Source organism: Rhinatrema bivittatum, chromosome 13 (genome assembly GCF_901001135.1).
Source record: "Rhinatrema bivittatum chromosome 13, aRhiBiv1.1, whole genome shotgun sequence".
In the NCBI taxonomy this organism is placed as follows: domain Eukaryota; kingdom Metazoa; phylum Chordata; class Amphibia; order Gymnophiona; family Rhinatrematidae; genus Rhinatrema; species Rhinatrema bivittatum.
In genome coordinates, this window is record NC_042627.1 from 405114 (window position 1) to 417386 (window position 12273).

At 46.0% G+C, this 12273-nt stretch overlaps 1 protein-coding gene across 8 annotated transcripts in view; it reads right to left on the reverse strand.

Annotated features, from left to right (window-relative positions):
* Positions 1-12273, reverse strand: part of PATL1 (PAT1 homolog 1, processing body mRNA decay factor) — a 166867-nt gene that overhangs the window by 113205 nt on the left and 41389 nt on the right. For all 8 annotated transcript variants that reach the window (XR_003852479.1, XR_003852480.1, XM_029575735.1 and 5 more), the window contains exon 9: positions 1521-1610. Coding sequence is in view for 6 of the 8 variants with exons in the window: in XM_029575735.1 (XP_029431595.1) it covers positions 1521-1610 (90 nt within the window). In the remaining 2 variants the exon portion in view is untranslated. The remainder of the gene's footprint in view (positions 1-1520; positions 1611-12273) is intronic.

The window sequence follows — 12273 nt, forward strand, 5'->3', positions numbered from 1 at the left end:
GATATGAAAATCCAAAGGATAGGTTTAGGAATAATGTTAAGATATTTTTTTCACATAAAGGATGTAGATGTATGGTGGTGGATGAGAAAATGTAATGGGATTCAAGACAACAAAAGAGAGAAGAGATAACTGAAGAATTACCTATTGACATCGCAAGCCATGGAGGAAGCTGGATTGGTACAGTAGGCTACTACTTCACAGAGATCAGTCAGGTTGGTGCAACAGCTAGGTGGTGGAAGGGGTAATGGCAAAGTGGAAGGCTAAGCTCAAGCGTGTCACAGTGGTCGTTAGTTTGGACCTGCAGCTATTTCCATATTTTGGATCAAAAAGCAAGCTGCAGAGGGACATGGAGAAAGCATTTAGTATTAGAACCAAAAACGTGCACTGGATGGGAATATGCAGAATGAGATGGCATCAACTGATAACTAACACAGAAGGGAGAACTGCAGTCTCTCATCTCATTGTGATTCACCTAGGAAGTGAGACCTTGCAAAATGCACGGGAATCAAGCTCACAGTACATATTAGTAAAGACTTGAACAACTGCTTTATTCCCCAAAGTTAGGATCGTATGATCAGATATTATGCTATACAGTATATGGAAAAACAAAATGAGCATGAAAGAGAAGGAGTCAAGAAGAAAACAGATAAATTAAAAGATATCTAAACTTCTTTAGGTAGGTAAGTATGAGAAGCAGAAACATGCAATGATTGTAGAATTAAACTAGAAGCCGTCTGTCTGGCAGGTGGCATGTATAGTAATAATTAGAAATCCTATCAGCAACATAGGTATTCACGTAGCCTGATCTGTACGGTAGGCTATGTAGGGGACCTAGGAGGACAAATGATTAGGTATCAATACTGTGGTTTCACATGGGAAAGGATATGAATTAAACAGAGAATCTTAGCCTCATCTAAGAAGGAAGATGGCAAAAATTGATCAGGATAGGGAATATCTTAGAAGCAGTCACATTTTATGGCTGATAAACTAAGACATATCCTTAGCATTGTGTATAGAGATAACTGGGCAGATTGGATGGGCTAATTGTAATATAGTTGACTACAGAAGATTATCAATGTTGTTTTCTGCTCATAAAGCAATATTAGTTCATTGGCAACAGATTAGCCATCAACAGTACAGGAATAGTTGTAAAGTTCTTTATAGTGAATGCATGGCTCTACGGAGAGCACTGGGTTAAGTGTTTGCCTGGGCAATAAGTGCATGAAACAGAAGATTTGTGTATTTGTTTCAAGGGCAGACTTATCACCATTTAGGTGAATGCTAAGTGTCTAATGTTCTCTCCTTTACTTGGATGTTTCTATTACTCTGTAGCCACACTGTATGTTAATAATGCATTAACCTTGGTTTACAACAAACATTTTTAAAAGATTAGCATTAGTAGATAAAGACACTATCAGAAAAAAATCTATAACTCTGAAAATTGCCAAAACAGAATGGAGAAGAGAGAGATCCTTGAGGTCATTAGGGTCTTTCTTATGGCCTTCATAATATGCACTCACTTCCTATTCTGCTGCTGTCTCTCGCGTAAGATACGTCTGTGCTGAGGATGGAGATGAGTTGTGTCTGCTCGGAACATCTGAGGTTGAGACCTGAGAGACAGAAATAAAGAAATAGGTCACAGTATTAATGCAGCAGACCTGGCTACATTCTTTATCATATCAGCTTGGTTCTATCTTTTGCTCTTTTTTTCACTGGTGGTCTTTTTTTTTTTTTAGTCCCATAATATTATTTTACTTTTACTCTCACACTTAAAATTAAAGCTGTACATCTTTTATTACAGCCACATCCTCTAAATCTCATTCCCTGATTCTTTTCTTCAATTGTCTGTGTTGTTTTCATGCTTTACGTATATACTTCCTGTTCTCATGAGGATCAGAATGGCTATATCCTTGAGTTACTTATGTAGCTCTCCCTCATTCCCCGTGTCTTATTTCCAAGTGGCCAATCCAGGCCATAAGAACCTGTCAAGTACCCAAAAACTAAGTCTATTCCATGTTACTATTGCTAATGGCAGTGGCTATTCTCTAAGGGGCGGGTTTTCAGAGCACTGCTCGCCTAAATCCGCCCGGATTTAGGCGAGCAGGGCCCTGTGTGCCGGTGCGCCTATGTTCAATAGGCGCACCGGCGCGCGCAGACCCCGGGACTCGCGTAAGTCCCGGGGTTTGGCGAGGGGGGCGTGTCGGGGGTGGGCCCGGTCGGCGCGGCGTTTTGGGGGCGGGCCCGGGGGCATGGCCGCGCCCTCCGTACCTGCCCCCAGGTTGCGTCCCGGCGCGCTAGCGGCCCGCTGGCGCGCGGGGATTTACGCCTCCCTCTGGGAGGCGTAAATCCCCCGACAAAGGTAAGGGGGGGGTTTAGACAGGGCCGGGCAGGTGGGTTAGGTAGGGGAAGGGAGGGGAAGGTGAGGGGAGGGCAAAAGAAAGTTCCCTCCGAGGCCGCTCCGATTTCAGAGCGGCCTCTGAGGGAATGGGGGTAGACTGCGCGGCTCGGCGCGCGCCGGCTATACAGAATCGATAGCCTTGCGCGCGCCAATCCAGGATTTTAGCGGCTACGCGCGTATCTACTAAAATCCCGCGTACTTTTGCTGGCGCCTGATGCGCCAGCAAAAGTACGCCAATTTGCGCGGTTTGAAAATCTACCCCTTAGAGAACTTAATAGCAGGTAATGGACTTCTCCTCCAAGAACTTATCCAATCCTTTTTTAAACACAGCTATACTAACTGCTCTAACCACATCCTCTGGCAACAAATTCCAGAGTTTAATTGTGCATGGAGTAAAAAAGAACTTTCTCTGATTAGTTTTAAATGTGCCCCATGCTAACTTCATGGAGTGTCCCCTAGTCTTTCTATTATCCGAAAGAGTAAATAACTGATTCACATCTACCCGTTCTAGACCTCTCATTGTTTTAAAGACCTCTATCATATCCCCCCTCAGCCGTCTCTTCTCCAAGCTGAAAAGTCCTAACCACTTTAGACTTTCCTCATAGGGGAGTTGTTCCATTCCCCTTATCATTTTGGTTGCCCTTCTCTGTACCATCTCCATCACAGTAATATCTTTTTTGAGATGCGGCGACCAGAATTGTACACAGTATTCAAGGTGCGGTCTCACCATGGAGCGATATAGAGGCATTATGACATTTTCCGTTTTATTCACCATTCCCTTTCTAATAATTCCCAACATTGTTTGCTTTTTTGACTGCTGCAGCCCACTGAGCCGACGATTTCAATGTGTTATCCACTATGTCGCCTAGATCTCTTTCTTGGGTTGCAGCACCTAATATGGAACCTAACATTTATTTATTTATTGGCTTTTATATACCGGTATTCGTAGGGACATCATACCGGTTCACATTTTAACAGCAGGTTTGGAAATAAATGTTAACAGGGAGAAGGAACTGGGAGGGGGATAACTTAAATGACAGTGCAGCATGGAAGTATAGGTTATAGTATAACATTGTGTAACTATAGCATGGGTTATTTTTCCCTATATGCATCACCTTGCACTTGCCCACATTAAATTTCATCTGCCATTTTGATGCCCAATCTTCCAGTCTCATAAGGTCCTCCTGCAATTTATCACAATCCGTTTGTGATTTAACTACTCTGAATAATTTATCATCTGCAAATTTGATTACCTCACTCGTCGTATTTCTTTCCAGATCATTTATAAATATATTGAAAAGAACAGGTCCCAATACAGATCCCTGAGGCACTCCACTGCCCACTCCCTTCCACTGAGAAAATTGTCCATTTAATCCTACTCTCTGTTTCCTGTCTTTTAGCCAGTTTGCAATCCACGAAAGGACATCGCCACCTATCCCATGACTTTTTACTTTTCCTAGAAGCCTCTCATGAGGAACTTTGTCAAACGCCTTCTGAAAATCCAAGTATACTACATCTACCGGTTCACCTTTATCCACATGTTTATTAACTCCTTCAAAAAAGTGAAGCAGATTTGTGAGGCAAGACTTGCCTTGGGTAAAGCCATGCTGACTTTGTTCCATTAAACCATGTCTTTCTATATGTTCTGTGATTTTGATGTTTAGAACATTCAAAAGTCCTCTTCTCCTATGTAGCTGATTTAACTAAGATATCTCCCCCACTAATATCTAAGAAAGATTCCGAAGCAAAGTGTAATGATCTTGCTCACTTCTTTAGAGATAAAATCACAAACCTAATGGCAAAATTTCCCAAGACTAACACAAATAAAATTGTCCTCCCAAAAAATCCAGGCGCCATCTGGGACTCATTTGAGAGTACTTCCTTCACAGAAATAGAGACTCTCAGAAAAAAGATAAATCCGGCAGTTCATCCAGCAGATGCAATTCCAGTAAAATCCTTAAAAGTGATACCAAACATATTAGCCAAACCATTATCTGATATCATTAACACCTCCCTGGCACACGGCAATGCCCCAGTCGCAATAAAAGGAGCCATGGTCAAACCCATACTAAAAAAACCATTTAAACCCCGCTGAGCCAGCTAACTTCAGACCAATATCTATTCTCCCTTTTCTAGCCAAACTACTAGAAAAAGTAAACAACCAACAATTAACAGAACACTTGAAAAAACACAACATGCTATATACATCTTAATTCGGTTTCTGCAAATGTTTGAGCACTGAAACTCTATTAGTCTCTCTCACTGTCACAGTCCTCAGAGGAATAGATAATGGCCAATCTTATATTCTAGCAATGCGAGATATCTCGGCAGCATTTCACACCATCAGTCACAAGATCCTAACAGAGAGACTGATCGAAATTGGCTTAACTGGCAATGCATTACGATGGTTCGAGTCATATCTAGAAAATAGATATTATAAGGTTAAAATAGGCAACTGTGAATCTGAACCCACTGAACTAACTCAAGGCATACCCCAAGGATCCTCACTATCATCCACACTGTTCAACATATATATGCTGCCAATCTGCATGCTTCTATCTGGCCTAGGACTCCCGCATTTCATCTATGCAGACGATGTGCAAATTCTAATCCCATCACTGAATCCATATCAAAAGCACTCCAGCTTTGGGAAGTCTACCTCACTGCGATTAACCAACTGCTCACTCAAATGAATTTAGCCCTGAATACTTCCAAAACCGAGCTACTAATATTATGTCACAAACTAAATGACAAAGTACTATCTGATATTAACTCCAATCAAATTAAATATCCAATTTCACTGGAAGCGAGAGACCTAGGGGTAACATTAGACAGTGAATTAAATTTTAAAAAATTCATAAATTCAACAATAAAAGACTGCTCTTTTAAACTACACATTAAAAAATTAAGGCCCCTCCTACATCACTGCGATTTCAGAATGGTCCTGCAGGCTCTAATCTTCACTAAATTAGATTACTGTAACACTATACTATTAGGACTCCCTGCGGCAACACTCAGACCCCCTTCAACTTTTACAAAATGCCACCGGAGTCCTTACAAATACTCGAAGAAATGAACATATCACACCGATCCTGAAAGATCTCACTAGCTTCTGATTTCCTCCAAAACACTCTTCAAGAGTCTTACTCTAATCCACAAAACTCTAATCAAAATGTTCACTGGCTCAATGCCTCCCTTCATTTTTCAGACACCTCAAAGGACCACCAGATCCTCCAGCAGATCCCTCTCTCCACTACCTCTCCACTACCTCCTCCCACCCCACCTTCCCCCCTCCCTTCCCTCACCCCCCTCCCACCTTTATTCCTAAATTACTTTACCAACAAGTCCCTACTCCTAAATTTATTTTATCAACAACACATTCATGTACATATGTTATTTCCTATAACCTTTTGTTATATCCTATAACCTTTTGTTCCATGTACTACTGTTATAATATGTTATAATTGGTTTTTTTGGTTACCATGTTATAATGTAAAATAGGGCGGACTACGCCCTATTCTCTTGGTTATCTGGAAACCGATGTGATATCTCGATTGAATGTCGGTATATAAAAGAAATAAATAAATAAATAAATAAATAGCAATGAAACCTTACTGATACCCTCACCCAAATTAGCACACCTCACCTCCATCTGGAACACAATGCCCCAAGAATTAAGATTTGAGCCCAACCCACACACTTAAGAAAAAATTGAAAACCTAGCTGTTCAAGCAGGCCTTCTCATAACACTGACTCACAATGACAGCCTAGCCTTCTAGCACCAGTTCCTTTTTAAAAGCCCTTTTATTCAGTCTCATATTTACCTATAGTACTGTTCTATAGATGCATTCATTCTCTCTCTCTCTCTATCTATATATATATGTTCTATATAGATATGTTCTATATTTGTTAAAAACTGCCATAGTTATTTCTCTAATATTTCGTTCCTGACATTTATCCTACCTCCTGTAACCCAACTGCTTTGAAATTTGAAATTTGAGATGTAATTTCATATCTGATGTTATCTATCTGTTCCTATTTAGCTCTCTAAAGCGATGTGATGTGCAAACCAATGTTGGTATAGAAAAACAATAAATAAAAATAAATAAATAAGTAGTCCAGCAGCTGGGGAAGGAGGTATGTGAATGGATCCAAGCCATGCCCCACACACCAGATGGAGAATCTTCTCCACTTCAAACTGTAAGTCTTCCTGTTGGAAAGTTTCCTAGAAGCCACCAGCACCTGGGAGACACTGTCCGAGAGGGCCAAGGGCTGAAGGACTAAGCGCTCAACATCCAAGCCATTAGGGCAACGCATGGAGGTTAGGATGGTACAGGGTGCCCTGGTTCTGTGAGAACAGATTGGGCCCAGTCCCCAGCCAGATGGAGGGCCTGATCGACTAGTCACGCAGGAGAGGGAACCAGGCCTGTCGGAGTCAAAAAGGCGCCACGAGGATCATGGTCCATCTGTCCTGTTGAAGCTTCAGCAGGGTCTTCAAGAGGAGCGGGAGAGGAGGGTACGCATAGAGCAGAGCTCTCTCCCAGTGGTGGGAGAAGGCATCACAGGCCAGATGTCTGCCGCCTGACAACCGAGAGCAGAACCTGCTCACCTTGTGATTGTGTGGGGAGGCAAAGAGGTCCACATCTGGTGTACTCTACCAATGAAACAGTTTGGCCGATACCTTCGGATTGAGGGACCATTCGTGTGGCTGGAAGGAGCAAAGCACGTAAAATGTCCAGGCAGGTACATCACACACAACAAAATCCCCTGCGACAGGGCCCAGGTCCACACCTGCACTGCCTCATGACAGAGGAGGAACGAGCCTGTGCCTCCCTGTTTTTGATATACCACTGGTTGTCCGTCCAGATCAGGACTTCCTTGTGCGACAGCCAGTCTCTGAACGCCCACAGGGCGTAACGGATCGCCCGAAGCTCCAGAAAGTTTATTCAACAGCGGGTTTCATGAGGAGAGGCGTCAGTAGTGAGGAATCCCCCATTCCAAATTGGAGAGATTTCCTACCAAAGGTTCCATGTTAGTATAGCTGATTGGATAAGTCTCAAGGTCCTGAGAGACCTGTCACCACTGTGACCATAAGGTCCACTGAGCCCTCCGCATGCACAAACTGGCAAGAAGGGTAACATGGATGGAAGCCACCATGTGATCCAACAGATGGAGCAGAAAGTGGGCAGTCACCTGCCGGCTGCTGGGGACGAAGGCCGCCTATGAGATGAGGGCAAGAGCCCGATCGTGGCGCAAAAACATTTTTGCCTGCACTGTGTCTAGTCTGGCAACTATAAAGTCCAGCTGAGGAGACAGGAAGAGGTGAGACTTTAGGTAGTTGTTCACAAACCCCAAGGCTTGTAGAGTCCGCGCTGTCAGGGCTAAAGCACCCAGCGCCCCTGCGCGGAAATCACTCTTGACTAACCAGTTGTTTAGGTACGGGAAGACATGCACCGCACAACACCTGAGATATGCAGCCATCACTGCCAGGCATTTGGGAAATATGCAAGGGGCTGAGGCCAACCTGAAAGGCAGCACCTTCCCCACCACAAAGCGGAGGTATTTTCTGTGGCCGGGGAAAATACATATGTGAGCGTAAGCTTCCTTGAGATCGAGGGAACAGAGCCAGTCTCCTCTTTTGAGGAGGGGAATCAGTGCATCCAGAGAGACCATCTTGAACTTTTATCTTGAGAGAAACTTGCTCAATGCCCTGAGGTCAAGGATGGGAGCATAAGCCGCCATTCTTTTTCGAAATTAGAAAATACCTGGAATAGAACCCTCGGCCCTGGTGGGGGCGAGGGACTAGCTCAACCGTTCCTGCAGAGAGAAGGGCAGAGGGTTCCGATTGAATTATGACCTGCTGGGCAGACAAACCCTACAATGGACATGGGGGGAGAGGTCCCTGGGAGCTGTCTGAAGTTGAGACGCTATCCCTGGCTGATTATGGTAAGGACGCATCGGTCTGAAGCGACATCCTCCCAGTGATGGGTGAAGCCAATGAGCCTGACTCCCCACTGGGGTATCCGGCATCAAGGTTGTGCTCGATTGACTTGTGCTCTCTCCCGCCAGTGAAAAAGCCCATAGCCGAGGCAGCCCCAGGAGCTAGTGCAAGGCATGCAAGCTCGAGAGGCCGGAGGATAATACTTCCTCTGCCTATAGAAGGTCTTCCAGGATTCTGGCCTGGAAGATTTCCTGGCCGAGGAAGGGGTGTGGGAAGCACTAAACGGAAAGCTGCTGAAGGGTGTCAAGGTGGTCCTTCAATTGTGCTACCGCATCCTGGACCTTATCCCCAAAGAGGTTGTCACCTGTGCAGGGGATGTCAACTAGCTTCTCCTGTACCTCTGGGCGGAGGTCAGAAGCTCTGAGCCAGGCCATCCTATGGGCGCCAATGCCCACCACGGGTATGCAGGCCGCCGTTTCAAAAACATCAAAGGCAGATCGCACCTCATGCTTGCCAACCTCTAAACCCAGCAAGACGATAGCAGAAAGCGCCTCCTGTTGCTGCTGCCCTCTACAAGGTCCTGAACTCGCTCCCAGAGGTTCCGGTGGTACTGGGTCATGTACAACTGGTAGGCGGCAATACAGGATAACAGCATAGCACCCTGAAAGATCTTCCTGACCAAGGCATTGAGCTCCCTATGCTCTCGCCATGGGAGTGGGGGTGGGGGGGGGGGGCAGAAGCGTGGGTACAAGAGCACCTGGCTTTCTTCAGAGCGGATTCTACAACCACCAACTGGCAAGGGAGGTGCTGCTTCTCAAACCCCCCCGGGCATGCTGCACCAAATAGGTGGCATCCGCCTTCCTATTAACGGGGGATATGGAGATCGGGTGTTCCCACACCCAGAGGAGAAGGATCCTTAAAGATGTCATGGATGGGAACTGCCACAATTTTCTTAGTAGCATCGACAAACTGAAGCACTTCCAGCATTTTATGTTGCGCATCCTCCTCTCTAAGGAGCTGGAAAGAAATAACCTCGACCATGGCCCTGACAAACCCCACAAAGGAAAGGTCCTCGAGGAGAGACCAAGCTGTTCCTCTGGTGGGGAAGGCTCAGAGAGGGGGAGGTCGTCTGAATATTCGGACAAAGATTCAGGGGAATCATCCTCCCAAGGGTCATAAGGGCCTTCCCTCCTCACTAAGGCCAGCGTGGTGTGGGCGAGGCCTGTGAGGGATCCCAGCCCTGGGTTCCGATGGCTTCGGGGGCATCAAGGGCACCATCAGAACTGATGGCTTCCTTGGCATCGGGGGAACAGAGGCCTCGGAAACGTGGCACCAGCGGCTTCTTCCTTCTCCTCCTCGGATCCGATAATAGGGATCACTCCCAAGGGGGGCACTGGTGGCCACTGGGGAGCCAAAGGTCCCTCGGGCACCGGTTGCATTGGTAGGGTGCCTAACAAGACGTCCAAATGCTCAAGAAGAGGTGCCAAAATAGGCAGCGGAGGCTCCGGCACCAGCATGGAGACCGGTGGCACAGGCGGCTAGATGCTCCGAAGAGCTCTGAGCACCAAGATCTGCACCCTGCAGTCCAACTCCTCCTGAAAGTCCGGTGTGGCCAGAACTGAGGGAGGGGAATGAGGCATCATCGGCTCATCCTCAGTTCTTTAAGGCAGCACGGTGCCCAACATTAATACTGGAGGGGAATGCCTGGGACTCCCGGGAATGGAGGAGGATGGGGCATCTGATGAGAGAGGTCTCTTCGGTGGCGGTGTGGTGGCCAACAGTACCACACCGGAATCGGAGCCGCACGCCGATGGCAATCGGTGTCAATGTTTGCAGGACCTCCCACTGTGCTCGGCCCAGGCTTTCCCCGGTGGTGAGGAAGCGGCGGAGGATCCCGATGCCCTGGAAATCGGTGAGATCGTGGGGAATAAATCACCGTTTCCGCGATTCTTTAAGGAAATGGAAAGAGGAGTAGCAAGAGAGAATGTATCAAGTGGCTCCCCTCGACCCCCCAGGGTCAATGGCTCCGACGTGGGTGCGGATGGAGCCGACTTTTTAAAACCAAAAAGTTTCTCCATCTTATCAAGGCATGCACGACGGCCCTTGGGGGTCATCTGGTCACACAGCTGGCACCCTCAGACAATGTGTGAAACCCCCAGGCAGAGGATGCAAACCTCATGCAGATCCGGGCACTGGGGGCACCAACGAAAGTCGGACATCATGGAAAAATACCCTACATGCGATTGATAACCAGCGGTCATCAGGAATCGATCGCAAGAAGTAGGAAAAAATAGATGTGTCAACCTACCACACGCCAAGGAGACACTGACCGTGAACGGAGACCCAATGATGGAAAAAATGGGAAAATAACCTCTCTAACAAGAAAACAAGAAAAGAGCAGAGCTCCATGAACCACAAGGCAACTGCACCACGGAAAAGAGAGACTAAGGGGGAGCTCGCATGGACACGCCGATAGTGGCATGCTGGGCATGCTCAGTTTGCTGGTTAAAGCTTTTAGAAATTTTGACAAAAGTTTTCCATGCCGGACTCCATCGGATGATGTCACCCAAATGTGAGGACTATCATCCTGCTTGTCCTAGGAGAAATGGAGAACTTCTGAGTGCGGAGTAAGGTAGCAATCACTGCAGAGGTATATCCATACTTCAACAGGCAAGCCCTCTCAAGGACCAAACTGTAAGCAGACCAGAGCCGAATCCTCGTGAAGAACTGGCCCTGTTGCAACAGATCCATGCACGGCAGAAGATGAAACGGGTCCTCCAATAGGAATCTCCGCAAATCCACATTCCACGGACACCTGGGCCAATTCAGAGCCACCAGTAGTACTAGCCCCCCTGTGGATTTCGATTCTGCGAATGACCCTGTCCAGCAAGGGCCATAGAGGAAAGGCATAAAGCAATTAGTCTTCCAGCCAGACCTGTATGAAAGCATCTATGCCCAGGGACCACGGATCTCTCCTGCAACTGAAGAATCGAGGAACCTTCACATTGCGAGAAGTCATTATTTATTTACTACATTATTTACTACAATATGATGTACATAATTAATCTTATAACTGCTCAGTTCTTCTACTCTCTTTCCTCCCCCAGTTAGATAAACCTTGTTTTATTGTAACTTTATAGTTCTATGCACATGTTCAATGTTCTGTTTTTTCACACCCCCTGTTATCTGTAAACCGGCATGATGTGATTGTATCACGAATGCCGGTATAGAAAAACTTTAGGAAAGATAGGGGGGCACCTACCCTGGCGCAGGTTCAGGCTCGTGTGGCCAAGGTTTGTACCCTTAGTAAGATCACGGCACATAGGCGAAAGCACATTGGGGTATTCCAGCATACTTGGACTCTTTATTTAACATGGCGACAACAACAGAAGCAGCTATGATTTGTTTTGGTGTTTAGTTTTTCTTCTTTGTCTTTTTCTTCTCTGTGAGATCCCACGGGCTAGGGGGGGAGGGTAGGGGGATGGGGGGAGGAGAAAATAACTGAAACACGCAGAGAGTCTGTTGAAAGTCTTTATTGTACTTATTTCCTTGTACATGGTGTTAATGTACTGTCCCATGCTGATGACTGTTGGTTTTGTATTTTTGCTGGTCTCTCTCTAATAAAACTTAAATTACAAAAAAAAAAAAAAGAAAAACTTTAAATAAATAAAATAAATAAATAAATAAGTCACCAACAGCTGAAACACCTCAGTGGACAACACCCATTCTCCGGAGTCCAGACTCTCCCTGCGAGAAACTCTACTCGTACATTGTCTTTTCCTGCGATGTGAGAGGCCGAGATCATTTAAAGATGTCCTTCCGCCCATTCCATAATTTGGTCTATTTCCTGCAACACTTGGTTCCTCCCTAGTGATTGATGTAGGCCACCGTAGTTGCGTTGTCCACATCACACTGACCGCTTGATCCAGTAGTC